The 20,159-nt window shown below is 42.9% G+C and overlaps 1 protein-coding gene across 1 annotated transcript in view; it reads left to right on the forward strand.

Moving 5' to 3' along the window:
- The first annotated feature begins 1,279 nt into the window (after nt 1-1,279).
- LOC114907078 (translation initiation factor IF-2-like) overlaps nt 1,280-20,159 on the forward strand; it is a 91,528-nt gene continuing 72,648 nt past the window's right edge. Inside the window, exons 1-3 of the mRNA XM_029242229.1 lie at nt 1,280-1,334; nt 1,392-1,641; nt 3,508-3,698. Of these exons, the coding sequence (XP_029098062.1) occupies nt 1,280-1,334; nt 1,392-1,641; nt 3,508-3,698 (496 nt within the window). The remainder of the gene's footprint in view (nt 1,335-1,391; nt 1,642-3,507; nt 3,699-20,159) is intronic.

Here is a 20,159-nt window from a genome sequence, read left to right on the forward strand (position 1 = left end):
AACGGCTCACAGGCGGGAGCAGTTTTACGAGGGAGGGAAAAAGACTGGTGGGATACGCAGTGACCTCCCAGACCCAAGTCACAGATGCAAGAAGCCTCCCCCCAGGGACTTCTGCCCCAAAGGCAGAGCTGGTAGCCCTCACCTGAGCCTTAGAGCTTGGGACAGGGAAGATCTCGAATTTTACACAGACTCTCGGTGGGCATATGCCATCCTACACACACACACGGGGCTACCTGGCCGGAAAGAGGGCTGCTTACTGCACAGAATGAACACGTGAAACATGGCTTAAGCATACTGAAGCTCTTAGAAGCAGTACAGCGCCCCCAAAAGTGACAGTGATTCACTGCAGGGGTCCCCAAGAGGGGTGCAGAGGTAATAGAGGGAAACCACGAGGTGGACGCAACGGCCAGAGGGCAGCCCTAGAACCAGGAACTTGGCAACTACCCGTCACACCTCGAGGGCCAGATCCATCCAATTATCCCCTAGTCTACACGGAGGTAGAATTAGACCAAGCCTAGAAACGAGAGCTAGGAGGCCATGGGTGGCTAGTGAACGAGCACGGACACTAGCTTCCCCAAACTGCAGCTTGTCGGCCACCAGGGAGGCTCATCAAGGCGCTCACCACGGGAGGGAAGCCCTGTATACCTGGTTAGTTGAGGTCACGGTAACTCCCGGCGTGGAGTCGGATGGCTGAGAACTGCCCCCTCTGCACAACGAACCCCACCATCACCAGAGCCCCCGCGAGGCCCCCGTCCAGGCCAGAGGGACATATCCTGGAGAAGAGCGGCAGGGCAACTTCACTGCCGTGCCGAGAGCACCAGGCAATTCCTGGCATCTCTTGGTGCTGGTGGCCACGTTTTCGGGGTGGCCGGAAACACTCCCTGCCAGAACCCAAACGGCACCCACAGCAGCTAAGGCGCTGCTGAAAGAAAGAATCCCCAGGATGGGCTCCCAGGATCCCTACAAGGTAACAAGGGTCCAGCGTCTCTGTCTCTGGTGACAGAGGGGATAACAAGTGCCCTGGGCATAAGAGGGACCTTGCTCTTAGCCTGGAGACCCCCTGTCGTCGTGAAAAGTAGAGAGAACCCATCAGACCTCGGAACGAGCCTGAGCCACGCGCTGTCAGGACACTCAAGGGAAGTGGACCGAGCTGCTTCCCATCGCCCGGAGCCTCGTGCGGTGGCCCCAGGGGACGAGTCAAGGTTAAGCACGTGTGAATTCACGGCTGGTAGACCCACGCCTCCAAGCCCCCGCGAAGGGCCACCTCAGCCCCCTGGAAATGGAACAACTCAAGTGCGGCCGCCAGCTGGCGGGGACTAAGACCGCCCTCCCGGGTACGGCGACCAGGTGCTGCCCGCACCCAGCACCCGGCCCCCACCCCTTCCCGCCAGGAGCGGGGGGCACCTACCCCTGGAAACCTGCTGGCCGCAAGCCCAGCGCCCGCCCCGCGACCCTCACGGTCCTGCCCGGCAGCCACACTGGACGCAAGGGGCCCCAAGCTCCGACCGCCACAGACCCCCCCCCCCCCCCGCCTCGGGGCCGCGGACCGCTCGGGGGCGGCCCCTCCCCCACCGGACGCTTCTCTGCCCGAAAACTGACCCCAGTGCGAGCAGGAGCCTCGCGCCAGGGCCCGAGACCCAGGTGCCCGCACTTTCAGGACCCCTGTTCTCTTGCTAATACGTGGGCCACGGCTCTTAAACCGTCTGGTGTCCTTCATCCCCGGGGGGTTAGAGGAAAGAGGGCCCCTCAGGGATGTGCACAGTCAGCCGGGGTCGAGGCCTGGGGACAGCCACGCACACCCAATGGCGGCTGAGGAGAAGCTCTGCTCCTGCCCTGGGTCACAGCGCCTGCGCTCTGCCGGAGGCGCCGCAGGACAGGACCTCACCACCAAGGCGCAGGACAGGCGGTGGAGGAGGGGCCTGTGCCAGCAACGCTCGTCAACAATTCCCGGGAAATGAAGATAGAAACTGGTAATAAAATTAAGTCTAACCTTGCTTCCCTCTCTGCTCATGTAGCTTCACTGGCTCGCAGGGGGCCACGTGCAGAGGCCGCGCACCCGGCGCCTCAGACCAGGGTTCCTGGTGGAACACGGCGGCTTGGACACCCCGGCGCCCGGCAGTGGGCAGAAGGGCCGCCTGAGACAACGCGATTCAAGATGGCGGCGTGGGGGGGGGGGCCTTTGCAGAGATGCTGCGCCTGCGCCCACCCTGAGAGCCCCGCCCCCTCCCCTCACCAGATCCCTATAAAGTAGCCCCTTCCAGCACCTGGCAGGAGAGCGTGTGTGCAGAGCGGGCTGGCCCCTGTTGATTCTCTGATCAGAGGATAACATTTTCCTTTGTTCTGAACCAAACTCCCTATCGTTCTATTGGCTCAAGTGACCACGGGCAGGAGGACTTGTTGGGGACCCACTCAGGAAGGTCGGTGACAGTACCACCCACAGGACAGAGCCAGGTCTTTGTTTCACTCAATTTCACAACCACCCTGTGGGAGGTACTATTATTATACCCATTTTACAAATGGAAAGACCGAGGAACGAATGGGTTAAATGTCATTGCTGGTGTATGACAGAACTGAACGTCCATCTCCAGGCTGTCTGGCTCCAGACACTGTGTTCTTAAGACCGGGTTCCATGCCCCTGCCTGAGGGTAAGGACTCGGGCTGCTGGTTGAGAGGAGAACCACATGCTCCAGAGAGGTGGCCAATTGACAGCTTGGTTATAAGCATTAAAGCCTGAGCCACATCACAAGAGTCCCTTTACATGCGGCCACACCTCTCAGAAAGCAACTTTGAATGGGGTCAAATGCCAAACACACACACACACACACACACACACACAAGTCTTACTCTGATCTTGGCCTGGAAGACTTAAGAACAGGATTTGTCACCATCCACATCTACAAGGCAGAGCCCATCAGAAACCCTCAGCTAATTCCCTGGAATCTGAGTCATGGGATAATCTCATCAACTTTCCCCTTTGGTCAGAACACGGCCTTTTTTGACATGACATCCTTTTTTGAACTTTTCTCAACTCTTTCCAAAGGGCAGTCATCCCAGAAGTCATTTCCTTTAAAGTGTCACACTCAAGCCAGCACAAAGGTGGAGAATGAAATGTTGCATGTATGTCGTAAACCGGAATACAGACAGTAAGTGCTCATAAACTGATGGAGGCAACAAGCTCCCCTGAGGGCGGGGGCGGGGTGTCCGCGCTCTGCCACCAGAGCACAGTCCGCTCCCGGTTCAGTTCCCCAACAACCAAAAGCCAAACACTCGCGCAGGGGCCAGCGGTGCTGGTGTTAGCGCAACACCTTGAGAGGCGTAGGTGCCAGCATTGCTTTTATTTACATTCGCAAGGAACCATCAGTCACAGAGGGAGCGTCTAGACAGAACTAACATTCCCTAGACATCGTCCTGGGTAGACAGCTTGTCAACTTGGAGAATGATGACATTTTTAAGACCGTAATAAGGTGAGATCCGAAAGCATTTGAGACTCTGGGGCCCTCCTGGCAGCTGCTGGACACCAAACTCGGAAAGCCCTCGGAAGAAGCAGAGGCGGCCTGGGGATGCAGGAAGCCAAGCCACTCCTGCAGCTGTTGGGGCCAAAGCCGGCCTCTCCCCACCCCCTCCCAGCTCCGGGAAGAAGCAGGAGCTCCAGAAAGAACGCAAAAAGGGAAAACGTGGAGAGAAGGAATTGAGGAAGGGTGCCTTGGACAGACCCGGAAGGGCCAGCGAGGGACAAAAAGGTTAAAACTGAGTGCAGCATTGCTTTTAGAAATAACTCTAGGAATAATTAAAAAGCAAAGCTCGAATGCCATATTGGGGTGTGAGATAACAGCCCAAGTCCCTTTTGAATCTCTCTTTATAAATACGTTTAATTAAAACAGTTTTGACAGCAATGATGTCCTCCGCAGGTTGTATTCACGGCTGGAAAGACTGGCAGCGAAATCTTTCCTTTAAAGTGAGCACGTTTTCTCTCATCCTAAAATGTTTTGACTACCAGGCCTGGAGAGAACTAAGGAACACCCCAGCTATATGGAAACCAGATGCAAATTCTAGGACACAAGTGGTTCATTGGTGCTTACAGAAATTCCAGATCTAGAGACCTCTCAGCGGATGTCAATGCGAGGAAGATTTCAGAGCATTTAGGAAGAAATGATTGTAAGTGAGGAGCCAGCATGGAGCAAGTCATGTCAAACTTTTTTGATAAAAAGCCTTATTTTTCATATAATTATTTTTCGATCATATTCTTTTTTCAGATTATAAAAGTAGTATCGTCTCATTTTTTTAAAAGCACTAAAAATATAAACAAGTAGATGAATGGCCTCCACCATTATCCCAACCCTCAGAGATGACCACTGTTAACTGTCTGATTTATCCACATTTTTCTCTGCATATACACTATTCTACAAAAACAGGATTTAGACAGATGTAGCCTGCCTCCCAGAAGATTCATGTTACTGGAAAGATGATCTCCAAAAGTAAATTAATTTTTTTTTTTTTTTTTGCGGTACGCGGGCCTCTCACTGTCGTGGCCTTTCCCGTTGCGGAGCACAGGCTCCGGACGCGCAGGCTCAGCGGCCATGGCTCACGGGCCTAGCCGCTCCGCGGCATGTGGGATCTTCCCCGACCGGGGCACGAACCCGTGTCCCCTGCATCGGCAGGCGGACTCTCAACCACTGCGCCACCAGGGAAGCCCCAGTAAATTACTTTTTAAAGTAATTTCAGTTAACTTTGACGTTCACCTATTCGTGCTTCATTTTTGAAACTGAGCAGTCCGCTAGGAAAACCTAATATTGTCATTTCGATAGTCAGACAATATTACTGTTCCCACATACAAAAAAATAGAAAGTGTGAATCATTAAATAATCTCACAGTGATTAGTATAGTTAACGAAAATGATCATACCTTTAAGCAAAATCCAGGTACTGTTAAAAGCATTTTACATGAGTTAACTCTTAAGAACAACCCTACGAGGAAGGAAGTAATATCCTGTTTCAGGTAAAGAAGATGAGGCTCAGATAAATTAATGTTCCCGAGGTCATGCAGCAGGTAATTTTGGTACCGTTTATTCAAACCTATAAGTCAATATGTGTTCCATCCTACTGCCTACCATTCAAGTAATTGGGTTATGGTTATGAATATATGCAGGTAAATAAATCAACATGCTTAAAATTGTTTTGTGATGTGACTATGCATATTATGGACTTATTAGTAGAAGTAATGAGTTTGGAGTCCACCCTCTGGCACTTAGCACCAGTGTGACCTTGAGCAAATCTTTCATCGTAAACTCAGCTACAAAGTGAAGATCCTATCCAAAGTCATAGTGGCCTTGTAGGGCTATCTGGAATCGAAGAGGGAACATCATAGATCCTAGGAATATTTTAAAAAATTAATAAGGAAAGAGTATGACAAGGATATGTCAAAAAACTGACAAATCAGATAGTCACATTCTTTTTTAAAAAATTTATTTATTGTATTTATTTATTTTTGGCTGCGTTGGGTCTTCATTGCTGCGCACGGGCTTTCTCTCGTTGCGGTGAGCAGGGGCTACTCTTTGTTGTGGTGCGCGGGCTTCTCACTGCGGTGGCTTCTCTTGTTGCGGAGCACAGGCTCTAGGCATGTGGGCTTCAGTAGTTGTGGCTCATGGGCTCTAGAGCACAGGCTCAGCAGTTGTGGCGCACAGGCTTAGTTGCTCCACAGAATGTGGGATCTTCCCGGACCAGGGATTGAACATGTGTCCCCTGCATTGGCAGGCGGATTCTTAACCACTGTGCCACCAGGGAAGCCCCCACATTCTTAAAAGATACAGTTTACTAAAACTGGCATGAGAATAAATTAAAAAGTAAGAATAAACCCATACCTATTAAAGAAATGGAATTGTAATTTAAAACCTTCACAAAAATACATAGCCAGATCTAAATGGCTTCTCCACAAATTCCATCAAATATTTAAGAAAGAAAGAATACAAATACTACACAAATACTTTCAGAAAATAGAGGAGGAAAATTTCCATCTCATTTTATGACATTAGCCTCATAAAGTAAACTAAAAGGTACCAGATAAAGTAAACTAAAATAAAACTAAGGCTAATACTCTTCATGAACTTAAAGGCAAAAATTCTTAACAAAATACTGGCAAACCAAACAATACAAACCAAACAATATTTTTTAAGTGTAAGACATCATGTTCAAGTGGGACTTATACAGGACTTCAAAGTTAGTTTTACATTTGAAAATCAATCAGTGTAATTCATCACATTAACAAAATAAAAGATAAACCATATGATCATCTCAATAGATAATGGAAAAAGCATTTGACCAAATTTAACATTCATGATAAAAACTCTTAGCAAGCAGGAAATTCTCCACTCTGATAAAGGGTATCTACAAAAACTTACAGTTAAAATCATACTTAATAGTGAGAGACTGTTTTCCCACTAAGATCAGGAACACAGAATGGACATTCACTCCTTTTCAAAATTGAACTGGAAGCCATAGCCAACGCAACAAGGCAAGAAAAAGAAATACAAGTCATACAGATTAGAAAAGAAGAAAAATGTAATTTGCAGACATGACTGTCTACAAAGAAAATCCTAAGGAAATATGAAAAAAACACTAGAATGATTAGTTGCAAAGTTGCAAAACACAGAGTCAATACTTAAAAATCAGGGAATTCCTTGGCAGTCCAGTGGTTAGGACTTGGTGCTTTCACTGCCATGGGCCCAGGTTCAGTCCCTGGTCAGGGAACTAAGATCCTGCAAGCCACATGACATGGCAAAAAGAAAAAAAAAATCAGTAGTATTACTAACAATGATCTATCTGAAACAGATATAAATAATTCCATTTGCAATAACATCAAATACAATAAAATACTTAGGAATAAACTTAACCAAGGAAGTGGAAGATCTATATGCCAAAAACTATAAGACATTGAAGAAAGAAATTGAAGAAGACATAAATAAATGGAAAGATATCCCATGTTCATGAATTGAAAGAGTTATTCCAATAATATTATTAAAATATCCATGCTACCCCAGGCCATCTATAGATTCAATATAATCCCTATCAAAATTCAAAAGAAAATTTTTCACAGAAATAGAAAAAATATCCTAAAATTTATATGGAACCACTAAAGATCTCAAATGATCTTTAGTGATCATTGAGAAAGAACAAAGCTAGAGGCATCTTACTTCCTGATTTCAAACTGTATCACAAAGCTATAGTAATCAAAACAGTATAGCACTGGCATAACAACAGACACAAGGATAAATGGAACATAATAGAAGCCCAGAAATAAACCAGAAATAAATACATATATATGGCATAATATTTGACAAGGGAACAAAGAATACTCAATGGGGAAAGGAGGCTCTGTTCAATAAATGCTGTGAAAACTGACTATCCATGCAAAGAATGAAATTAGACCTGTATCTAATGCTATTCACAAAAATTAACTCAAAATGGATTAAGAACTTAAACATAAAATCTAAAGCCATAAAACTCTTAGAAGAAAACATAGGGGAAAATCTCCTTGACTTTGCTCTTGGCAATGATTTTTTGAGGACACCAAAAGCAAAAGCAGCAAAAAACAAATACCAACAAGTTGGACTACATCAAACCAAAAAGCTCTGCACAGTAAAGGAAAAAATCAACAAAATGAAAAGGTAGCATAAAGAATGGGGAAATATTTTCAAAGTATATGTCTGATAAGGAGTTAATATCCAAAATATGTAAGGAACTTAAACAACTCAACAGTTAAAAACTAACAAACAATCCTATTTGAAAATGGGCAGAGGACTTGAATTGACATTTTTTCCAAAGAAGACATACAAATAGTCATCAGGTACATGAAAAGGTGCTCAACATCACTAATCATCAGGGAAATACAAATCAAAATCACAATGAGATATTACCTCACACATTTTATGGTGGTTATTTCAAAAAGACAAGAGATAACAAATGCTAACATTTGGATGTGGAGAAACGGGGACTCTGGTGCACTGTTAATGACAATGTAAATTGGTACAGGCAGGATGGAAAACAGGATTTTCTTTAAAAATTAAATTAGGTTTCTTTAAAAATTAAAAATGGAACTACCATATGATCCAGCAATTCCACTTCTGGGTATATACCTGAAGAAGATGAAATCATTACCTCAAAGAGATATCTACACTTCCATGTTCATTGCAGCATTATTTACAACAGCCAAGACATGGAAACACTCTAAGTGTCCACTGGCAGATGAATGGATAAAGAAGATGTGATAGATAGATAGATAGATATAACATACACATGCACACATGCACACACACACACACACAAAACGGAATATTATTTAGACATAAAAAAGAAGGAAATCTTGCCATTTGTAGCAACATGGATGGATGGACCTGGAGGGCATTATGTAAGTGAAAATAAGTCAAACAGAGAAATACCAATACTGTATGATGTCACTTATATGACAAATTTAAAAACATCAAACTCATAGAAACAGAAAGTAGAATGGTGGTTGTTGTGGGCTGAGGGTGGGGGTGGAATGGGGAGATGTTGTTCAAAGGTTACAAACTTTCAGGTATAAGATGAATTGCTTCCAGGGACCTAACACACCACATAGTGACTGTAGTTAACAATACCGTATCCTGTACTTGAATGCTGCTATGAGAATAGAGATTTAATGGTCTCATTACAGCAACAACAAAATGGTAATTATGTGAGGTAAAAACTAATTTTATTGTGGTAAACATTTCATAGTATACACATGTATCAAATCATCACATTGTACACCTTAAACTTATACAATGTTATATGTCAATTATATCTCACTAAAGCTAGGGGAAAAGTAATATTTCTATATACCAGCAATAAACAAACTGAAATGAATTTTTAAAAAAACTTCCATTTGCAATACAAACATGAAATACCTCTATGAATAAAGATGTGTATGCTGAAAAATAAAAACACAGCAGAGAGAAATAAAAAGAAGACAAATAAATAAATGGAGAAATATACCTATTCTTGAATAAGAAGACTCAATAGAGATAAAATGTCAATTGTCCCCAAACTGATCCATAGACTTAACACAGGCACTTTTTGTAGAAATTGACAAACTGATTCTAAAATTCTAAAAAATATATGGGAACTCAAAGAACCTATAATAATCCAAATGATTTGGAAAAGAAGAAAAATGTTGAGGATTTAACACTACTTGACTTTAAATCTTACTAAACAATTACAGTAATCAAGATAGTGAACTATTTATTAGCATAAGGATAGACACATACATCAATGGAACAGATTAGGGAGTCTAGAAATGAACTCATATATAAAAATGATCAATTGAGTTTCAACAGAAACAACAAGGTAATTCAATGGCAAAAGGACAGTCTTTTCAAACAAATGGTGCTAGAACAACCAGATATCCATATGGTCTTTACCTCAAGCCATAGACAAGTGCTAACTCACAGACCTAAATGTAAAAGGTGACAGTATAAAACTTCCAGAAGAAAATATATGCTAGCTTGGAGTAGCAAAGATCTCAACACAGGACACAACAAACACTAACCACAAAAGAAAAAATTAGTAAGTGGAACTTTATCAAAATTAAAACCACTTTTTAAAGGCATTGTTAAGAAAATAAAGTAAGTCACAGACTGGGAGAAAATATTTGCAATATGTACATATGAGAAAAAATTGCATCCAGAATATATTAAAAATTCTCATAATTAAATAACATAAATATAAAAAACTAATTTTTGTAAGGAGGGAAAGATTTGAACACACTTTAGAAAAAGAAGTTATACCAGTGTTTACAAGCATATTAAGAGATGCCCAACAAATTATTCATCACAGAAGCATACATTAAAAAGACTGACAACACCAAGTGTTGACAAGCATATGGAGAAACTGGAACACATGTATTTCTGATAGGCATGTAAAATGGTACAACCATGGAAAACAATTTGGTAGTTTCTTATAAAGTTCAGCATATACTTGCTAAGACCTGTCAATTCTCCTCCTATATATTTACCCAAAGGAAATGAAAACACATGTCCACATAAAGTCAAATTCACCAATGTTCATAGCAGCCTTATTCATAATTGCCCCAAAGTGGAAACAATCCAACTTTTCCTTCCTTAGATGAATAGACAAACAAATTGTGGTACACTCATACAGTAGAGCTCTACAAAGCAATAAAAAGGAATGAATTTCTGATGTATGAATCACACAAACATTATGCTGAACAAAAAAGACCAGATCCAAGACTATGTACTGTATGATTCCACTGGTATGAAATTCTAGAAAAAGTAAAACTGTGGGGATAGGAAGTAGATCAGTGGTTGTCAGGGTCCAGGATGTGGGGAAAGAGAATTGACTATAAAAGGGTACAAGAAACTTTCTCAGGTGAGAAATGCCCAGTAGGATAATTATGCTGACTATTACATGGCTATTCTCAAAGCCAGGCTTTGTCAACCCTGGCTCCACTGACATCCTTGGCAGTGTAGTTTTTGTTGTGCAGGGCTGATCTGTGCATTCCTGGATGTTTAGCAGCATCCCTGCCCTCTATCTCACTAGATGTCAGTAGCACCCCCCCACCCCCCAAGTTGTGTCAACCAAAAATGTCTTCAGACATTGCCAAATATCTCCTGGGGGGTAAAATTGCCTCTGGTTGAGAACCACTAGTCAAAACTCATTAAACAGTAGACTTAAAATTAGCTAATTCTGTTGTACATAAATTATACCTCCAGAAAGCTGATTTTTTTTAATGTAGAAGGCAGTTTGGGACTACATGCCTTACACCCGGAAGATATGATTTTACTTTTATGTATTTTACATATCCTTCAGTATAATCATTTGAGTTCTATATTTACTGAAATAATTTTTCTGCAGATTTTTGAAATATTATTCTATTTTAATCTAATATTAAACATTGCTACTGAAAAATCAGGTGCAATCTTAATTCCTGATCCTTGTGACCTTTTCTATCTCTCTGAAAGTTTTTACCCACTTTTTTTCAATCATTATGCTAGGTTCTATGGACCTATTCAAATTGGAAAATTATGTCCTTCAGTTCTAGAAAATTTTCAAGCAGGATGTATTTTTAAAATTCCTCCAGTCTACTTTCTCTATTTTCTTTTCCTAAAACTCCAGAAAGATGTTGAACTTCCCAAACCTAGCCTTTGATTTTCTCTTTTCTCTCAGTGGTTCATCTTTTTGTCTTGTCATTACTTTCTAAGAGACTCTCTTTATCCTGCAAATCTTACTGGAAATTTTGTTTCAGCTTTCTATTTTTTTTTTATTTCAAAGAGCTCTTTCTTGTTCTCAGATTGTTCCTCTTTTCTATGGACGTTATTGTAATTCAACTATTTTTTCTTCTGATCTTTGCAGATGTGTCTCCTCTAGAGACAATGCTAATTTCAGTCTCTTATATTAAAGGCTGTCCTCAAATGTGTGGTGATACTTATTAGCTGTGGGTCCATATTTAACGGGAAATATGAAAGTCTTAAAACTGAGTGTTTGTTCTCTATGCAAGGGTGGAACTTGTTGACTGGTAGACTTCAGGAAGTGATCAAGTAGTAGAAAGTGGACTTTTCTTTCCAGAAAATGTCAGTGTCTGAAGATGTTTTCTCTGGGGACTCAGAGTTCCTTCAAGGATGAATTCTTACCCAAGGGTAAAAGAAACATCTCTAGCTTCCAATGTTCTAGGAAGAGGGCAAGGGAAGCAGGCTGGTAGGGGGCCTCATCATCACTTTTTCAAACATTCATTTAATGTTCCTATTTTCAGCCCAAATCTCATCATTGGCTTCCACTGTGTCCTGTGTCCCTGAGTCTGAAACCCCTCAAATCCAGATTTTGAAGAAAATGGTTCTTCCTCTGAAGCAGAATAATGGGAATAAGATTGTCACTTCGGTGAGCAGGGTGGACATAGGTATTCAGAGGGGAGCTGTCAAACTCCATTTACAGATGAATCATTCTGTTCCCCCGTTCCTTTAATCTCTGTCTCCTACTGAGCAGAAATTTGGGTGAAGCTGGGATAAATTAGATCAAAAATTACTGTGATTTGGAAAAGGCTCCCTAAGATAAGTCATGAGTTGTGTGAAATGTGATTTTCCAGGATAAAGGAAAAGCTAAAGATGAGGGGGGTAAAAAGAAACAAGTGGAGCCAGTTAAGGGAAGCGCAAAGCTGTAGCACCCAAAGCTGTAGAGCAGAGATCCTTAAGAAGGCTAGGGACCTCCCTGGTGGTGCTGCAGTTAAGAATCCGCTTGCCATTGCAGGGTACACAGGTTTGAGCCCTGGTCAGGGAAGATCCCACATGCCGCAGAGCAACTAAGCCCACAAGCCCCAGCTACTGAGCCGGTGTGCCACAACTACTGAAGCCTGCACGCCTAGAGGCCGTGCTCTGCAACAAAAGAAGCCACCACAATGAGAAGTCCATGCACTGCAACGAAGAGTAGCCCCCGCTCGCAGCAACTAGAGAAAGCACGTGCATAGCACTAAGACTCAATGCAGCCAAAAAGAAAAGAAAAATTTAGAAAAGAGAAGAAGCCTAACTCAGCTGGAATAAAGTGCATGGGACAGAAAAAAGGGAGCATTCAACATAGAGAAAGTGGCCTATGGGACTGGTACCAAGACTCTGTCAATCACAAATATAGGATCTTTCCATGAAAGTAACCCTGGAACTGCAGAAGATACGTGGAGACCCTGGGATGAGCAGAGGTGCTTTTATGGACTTGTGTGTCTGTAGGAGAAGGTGGCTTTTCCTTGGAGAAAGAACAGCTGCAAAATGATAAAACGGAAAAGGGATGGTAGGGGTTCTTTTCCTCCCCCCAAGCAATGGTCCGTTTGTCCTCAGGAGTGAAATCAGACCTTGCAGAAGTACAATATGGGTGAGGAGTTAACAAATATATAACTTGAGGCTAAAAATCCTTAGGCAGTTGCTTCCTCATCCCTCCTCCTCCAATCCCCCAGAGCTGGGGATTACAATTTAAAGAGCATCTTCTTCTAATGCTGTTTCTCCCTGCAGGCAACAGTAAAGCCCTGACTTCGAGAGGAGTGAGGAGCTCTGCCCCCCAGGGCACATTTCCCCCTTCCTCCCTAAACTCCAGAAACTGGCACCAGCTGGCTCTGGTGCATCACTGGAGGAAAGCTGACACCCTTCAAGAAAACAATCTCAGAGGCCAAATCTACAAGACAATTGAAGAACACAGCCTCTTCAAAAATAAAAACACTATTCAGCATTAAAGATTCCACCAGAATATTAGGACACAGAGGCAAGAAATTAAAACTAGCCTAATTCGCATATCTCTTTAAAAAGAATTTAAAAAATACTAGCAACATGAAACAGAAAAGCAAGCATACAAAAGCATCAAAATATAAATAATAGGTACAAAAATGCAATATTTGAAATAAAGAACCCTCTAGATGACATAAAGGGCAAAACGGAAATAGCCCAGGAACAAGGTAACAATTTGAAAGACCAGGTTGACCAATTCTCCCAGAAGGAAGAAGAAAAGCCAAAGAAACAGAAAATATAAGAAAAAATTGAGGTGATATAGAGGTTAGAAGTAGAAGTAAGTGGTAACATATAAATAATAAAAGTCCCAGAAATAAAAAAATAATAAAAATGGAGAGTACGAATAATTTTGAAAAATAATAGACTAAATTCCTCCAAATTGAAAAAGATTAGAAACTGCAAATTTAAGGAACCCCTAAGCTGATAAAAAAAATTTTTTTAAGACAGATGGTAAAACCCACACCTATCCATGTTATTATGAAAAGTAAGAATGCCAAAAAGATGATTTTTAAATGTTTCCAGGGAAAAGAAAAGCAGATTCAGATTGAAACCGCATTTCCAAACAACAACAATAGATGCAATAACTCAATGGAATTATATTTTTTTAAGTATTGAAGGAAAAGAACTTTAAACCTGAAATTTTGTAACCAACTGAACTGCCTTCCAAATATACAGGCATGACATGTTTTATTTCTCAGGCATAGAAGCCCTCAGATGTTTCACCACAAAGACTCATAAAAATGGTTTTATATAAAATATTTGAATAGGAAGAAAGACAAATGCAAGAGATGATGCAAGAGTATATATCTAAAGGAGAAGGGATTAAGTAACCTGAAAGAATTTGTATTGTCTTAAATAAATAGCTAAGACTAAAGAAAAAGATAAAAATATCAATAATAGTGTAAATTAAGAGTGTAGATAATAACTACATGATAGGGGCTGACAGAGATGGGAAGAAACTAAGAATGAAAGTTCTTATTGGGGGATATTGATATAATTTTTTCAAAAGCAAGAAAAGATTTAACAAATATAGAAAACTTGAGACAAAGAAGACAGAACTAAGTCCAAATACATCAATAAGTAAAATAAATATATTTGGATGAAACTCACCACTCAAATTATTAACAGATTGAATATTTTAAATACAGGTATGTGTTATCTGTAAGAGACACTCATTAAGAATAAGGATATGCAAAGTTTGTAAATTTAAAAAAAAGATTGACAATGGCAGGGTAGGCAAATATGAACCCAAAGAAAACCATGTAGCTTATCAGTATCATTAAACTAGACTCTAAGACAACAAGTACTATGAGGGATTGAGAGGGTTACCATAAAATAATAAAAGTTTTCATTCACCAAGAAGAGAGCAACTTTAAATATAAATGCACCTAAAATAGCCCCATATATATTAGGTAAAATTTTATAGAACTAGGGTGAATTTAGCAAGGCTTTTTCAGTTATTGATAGATCAAAAGGAAAAAAAAATCAGCAAGGATATAGAAAATATGCACCACTCAGTTACAAGTTGTGACCCACTTAAATAACATCTCACATAGAGTTCTTCCAAATAATACAGAATATACATTTTTCTCAAGCACACCTGGAATATATGCAAAAATCTGATCATGTACTGGGCCATTTAGAAAGTCTCAATAAATTTCAATCTTAAGTATTGTGTTGGCCAAAAAGTTTGCTGGGGTTTTTCCATAAGGTGTTATGGAAAAACCCCAACCAACTTTTTGGCCAACCCAATGTAAAGCAGACTGGGAACTCTGACCATCAATGAAATTAAATCAGAAGTTTAAAATATAAATTTAAAATGCCCAAGTATTTAGCAGTATTGCTAAATAACTCATGGAATAAAGGGGAAATATCAAAATTTTAAAAATTTAATACCTAAGACTAACTGACATTAAAAAACCATATATTAAAATTTCTGGGGTGCAGCCAATGTGTACTTTGAGGAAAAATTATAGCTAAATACTTATATTAGAATGGAAGAAAATCTCAAAATTAGTGAGTTGTGTGTTCTTAAGAGATTCAGGGGAAAAAACAAACTCAAAGAAATTAGAAGAAATTAGAAAATAAAAATAGAAACAGAAATCAACAAAATAGAAAACAAAAACACAATAGAGAAGAACCAAAAAGCTAAGAGTTTGTTCCTTGCCAAAACTAACAATATAAATTTCTCAAGATTTATCAAAATAAGAAGATAAAAGTCAAAATAATCAGTATTATGAATTAAAGGGAAGTACACATAAAGTGTACATAAAAAATAATACAAGTATGATCAAAAATGATATGCCAACAATTTTGAAAACTTCGACAAATTCCTACAAAAATATAACTTACTAAAACTGACTTAAGCGAAAATATTTTGAACAGTGATATAATTGTCAAAGAAACTAGCACACTGGCAAAGTTATTCCCCCCAGACAAAAAAGTACCTGGCCCAGATGGATTTACAGGTGGGGTCAAACTTTCAAGGAACAGATCATCTCAATTTGATACAAATTCCTCCAGACAATCAAAAAAAAAAAAAAACAGAGAGAGAGATTATTCCCAAGCTTGTTTTACAAGGGGAGATGTTGGAGGAGAATGAGCAATGAACAAAAGGAAGAAAAATCTCTGCTCTCGAGGAACTTACATTCCAGGGTGGGTGTGGGAGGGGTACACAATAAATGAGTAAAATATGCAGTATGTTAGATGGTGGTAACTGCTGAAGAGAAAGATAAAACAAGGAAGACAAACAGGAAATGGCTCGTGCTGTTTAGAATAGGGTGGGCAGGTAGGCCTCCCGTGTGAGGAAGACCTGTAGGAGGTAAGAGAAAGATCCATGGGTGACCGGGAAAGCACAGGGCAGTCAGAGGGAGCAGACGCACAAAGGCCCTGAGGCTGGAGCATGATGGCTGTGTTCAAGGAATGAATGGACGACAGGGTGGCCAGGATTGGGCAGCCAAGGAGGAGGAGAGTAGAAAATGAGGGGCCAACCTAGGCTTTGATTCCGAGCACTGTGGGAGAGAGAGAGAAATTCTGGTACACCTCTCTTAGGAAAGCAGGCTTCACCACCACAACCCCAAAGTCAGCCATGAGGCCCCAAGTGGCAGTTTGAGGCGACACAGAAACAGCATTTTTCAGATGGGTGTGATGCAGAAACAAGAAGCCAATTTGCAGCATGTCAGCAGAGACAGTGCACATAGCCAGAAAGAAAGGGAATGGAGTCTGACAGTATCTGTGTTTTAATATTGCTTACAAAGATGGACTTACAGCACCTCAGTGAGGCTGGCCATGCAGGGATGATTAGGCTAACTTACAGATAGGAAAAAATGAGGCTCAGAGAGGTTAAGTGACTGGCCCAAGGTCACACAGCTGGTAAGTGACAGAGCTGGGACAAAGCCCAGACCTTTTGTCCAGGGCTGCACCCACCCTGCTGTGCTCCCTGGCTCAGGGTCTGTGGGATGTACCTCAGATTGTACCTTATTTCTTCCTGTAAGTCATTATTCTCCCTCACTCGTTTTTCCTCTTTGCAGTTTGTTCTCATCAGCCCCTTGTTTCATCGTTGCTTTTACAAGTAGCCTGAGTTAACCTCCATAGCTATGATTTCATTGACAATAAAACAGCTTTATTCCATGAGTCTCTTTCAACTCTGTGAACATATTTTTGTTCAAAATAACATCTTCAGCAAATGGAAAAAAGCAAATTCCACTTCCCCCAACCCACCCCTTCTAACACAAAATAAACCACAGGCACGGGTTACCAGGGTATTTGAGAGTCAGCCTGTGGAACCGGCCATGTCTCTCGTGGCGGAGCCCAGCCCGGGTGTCCTGCAGGTTTCCCTCCCCAGAGCCCTGGGGCCGCATCCTGGGAAGGAGGGAGCCCCCGCCGAGCTAAGCTGGACGCTGGGCAGACTTTATAAATAGTCCTTGCTAGGAACAGGCTCTCAGATTCAGCTCCTGCCCACTTCCTCCTGGTGGCCGTATTTTATTTTTTAACCCACAATGGCCACCTTGTACTGACCACCCCCTCACCAGAGAAAAACACCCTGTGTGGGATTCGTAGCCCTACAGCCCGCCTCCCACCCACTCCAGCCACCCCATCTCGACTCAGGTGAGAGCCTCTTCAGAGGCAGGATCTGATCTCCTCCCCACCCACACCTGACTGCTGCTCTTAGAAGAGGAGGGACCAAGATTTCTACAAGTAAAGATAACCCCCGTGTTATCATAGTCACGTTTGTAGAGCGCCATACAGCTCACACGTGGAGCTCCCCGTGGCCCTGGGACAAGACAGGCACCATACATACTGGGCTCACCAGGGCCCTTGAAGGTCAGTCTTCCTCCCAAGCTCTGGCCAGGTCTCCGCCTGATGGGCAGCCCACCGCCAGCCGCCTCAAGCAGCCCAATTCATCAGCAGACAGCTCTCTCCATCAGAAAGTTCTCCCTACGAAGCTGAATCCCACATCCTCAGACCTCAGCCGGGCCCCACCAGGGGCTTCTGGCCGAGCTTCAAGCTCCCTACCCCTGCCACTGCGCTTTCCAGGTATCAGAGGCAGACCAGTGGGCACCCTGGTCCGTCAACTACTCCTGTGTCTGGGTTCTGAGCTTCGCACCTCATGCTCTCTCCTCTCTTATCACCTGTCTGTACAGAGCGAGATCCTCTTCTGATTAGTTGCATCACGAGCTCCCAGCTCGTGGGCGTCTGTGCGGGCCAGAACCTGAGCACCTGCTTGTCCAGTTGACCCGCACGGTCCTTCATCAGCTCCATCCGCTAGGGGCTACTCATCCTCCTGTCCGACAGCCGAGGTGGCGGAAGCTCCAAAGTGAACCAGGAAGCCTGACTGCAGAGCCGGTGCCCGGCACCTAGAAAGTGCCAAGGATGTGAGAAGCCTCTGGTGGGGCAAGAAAGAGCCAGAAGGTGCAGCAACAGCAGATACAAAAGATGAACCTTGAACTCCGAGTTCATAACCGGTAGAGGCCATCAAAGAGAGGAATGCAAGGAGTGCCATCGGAGACGGATTAAAGGATGCTTCGGATTCCAAGTGGGTCAGACAGGTTCCAGGAAGAAGAAACAGAATGAGCAAAGGCATGTGGGGTGTGTCTTGGGAACATCTGCGAGGTTGGGCTGGATGGAGGGTCCTTTAGCAAATCCCCACGGAAGTCTCGCTGGGCTGGGCTCCCCTGTAGGCCAAGGTCACAGGTTCTGGAGCTCTCAGGGGACCTGGAGAAGGAAGACCAGTGAGCAGGCAACAGCTGCCTCCACACCGACTAACCCGTCCTTTCTCCCCACTCCTCTGGCCACCCAGAGAGGTGTCTCCTGTGCCACAGACACGCAGCCCATGCAGGACACACTACCCCTTGAAGCCAAGCTGGGAGCAGCCCAGCCCTCTGCCCCAGACGGCTCTGCTTGGGCACCAGCTATACTTTTTATTTGCTCCTTTTTGCTTCAGCTCAGATTAGTGCCAATAACATCTCAGCCATGAATGGAACAGATACATGCAAGCATTTTTACTGTTAAAATAATGTCTTCCTTGTATTAATGTTCATAATTGAGGGTCACATACAAGCAACAAGCAGACTGGAAACACCATCCCTGGTTGACGTGTTGACAAAATAATTCACAAGCCATCCTCAGGCCCTCAGCCATGGAGCTGGAAAGAAGCTTCCAGTTGCTAAATGAACCACAGCAGACACCAAATAAAGCCATTCATCTTGAAATCATCTCAGAACCCGGGGTGCCTTCGAAAGCACGCAAGTTCAAATGGCCACGTGCTGGCGCAAAACGCTGACCCTCAAACATCACGTTTCTGCTTTACTGGATTTTTGTACTTTTTCAGTGAGGTGTCTAGGCACTTCATTTGGCTGGGAGTCTTGGAATGCTGGTGAGTATGTTGGCTCCCCTAAGGCCCCAGAAAATGTCTCCAGCTGGTGCTGCCGTGATTAGAAAAGTCCCTCCAGGTTCCTCTCTCTTGCTTTGTATGTGACTAAGTGATCACAGTGACTCGGTTCCATCCCAGGCCAGCAGTATTCACTGAGTATCTATTACGCCTCCAGGAAATTCTGAAGAATCCACCATCTAATACGTCACCCACTCGATCCTGGCATGTACACTAAGACTTCTCAGACCGCACGTCCTGATTTGGGACCGTACAACCCACTGTCTCTGTAGGTTTAGGGTGAGCAAAGGTAACTCTGAGTTCACCCTGCCCTGCAGCCCACAGAGGAATTTATATATATATAAATATAATATATTTATATTAATATATAAATATATTATATTTATATTAATATATAATATATATATAATATATATAATATAATATATTTATATTAATATATAAATATATTATATTATATATAAATATATAAATATAACTGTTACAGCTTTAATACAAGCAGGAGATAAAGAGTGACGGAGTCTGAGGCAAACGAATTACAGAAGGAGGGAATAATTGCAACTCAGAAGTCCTCCGTGGAAGAGGTGGCCTATCCCTGTAGCTTAGAGCATGGGTAGGATTCCAGGAAGTAGGCAGGGGCTGGGAAAGCAGTGTTCCTGCTTGAGGGGGAAATGGGGATGTGCCTAGTACACGTAGGAACGGTAGGTGATGCTCCCCTATACCTTGGAGTGGAGTCAAACTCCAGGAAGATGGGACAGGAAAGTGGGCTGGGTCCAATGTGGCAAGGTCTTGAATGCCACGCCCACCAGTCTGGCAAGCTTCTCCTTTCCCCCGTGACTCAGCTCAGCTGCCTTCCCCGGCCTCTCGCAGAGCCACGGCCTGCCACGTGGCTCAGTTCTGCCCACAGAACATGCTAGGAGTGATGGAACGTGCACACGTCCAGGCCTGGCCTGAATCCCTGAATCCCCTCCTCAGGCCGCA

The sequence above is a fragment of the Monodon monoceros genome, unplaced genomic scaffold (assembly GCF_005190385.1).
Source record: "Monodon monoceros isolate NGI ecotype Baffin Bay Population unplaced genomic scaffold, NGI_Narwhal_1 Super_Scaffold_3, whole genome shotgun sequence".
NCBI classification, from domain to species: Eukaryota; Metazoa; Chordata; class Mammalia; order Artiodactyla; family Monodontidae; genus Monodon; species Monodon monoceros.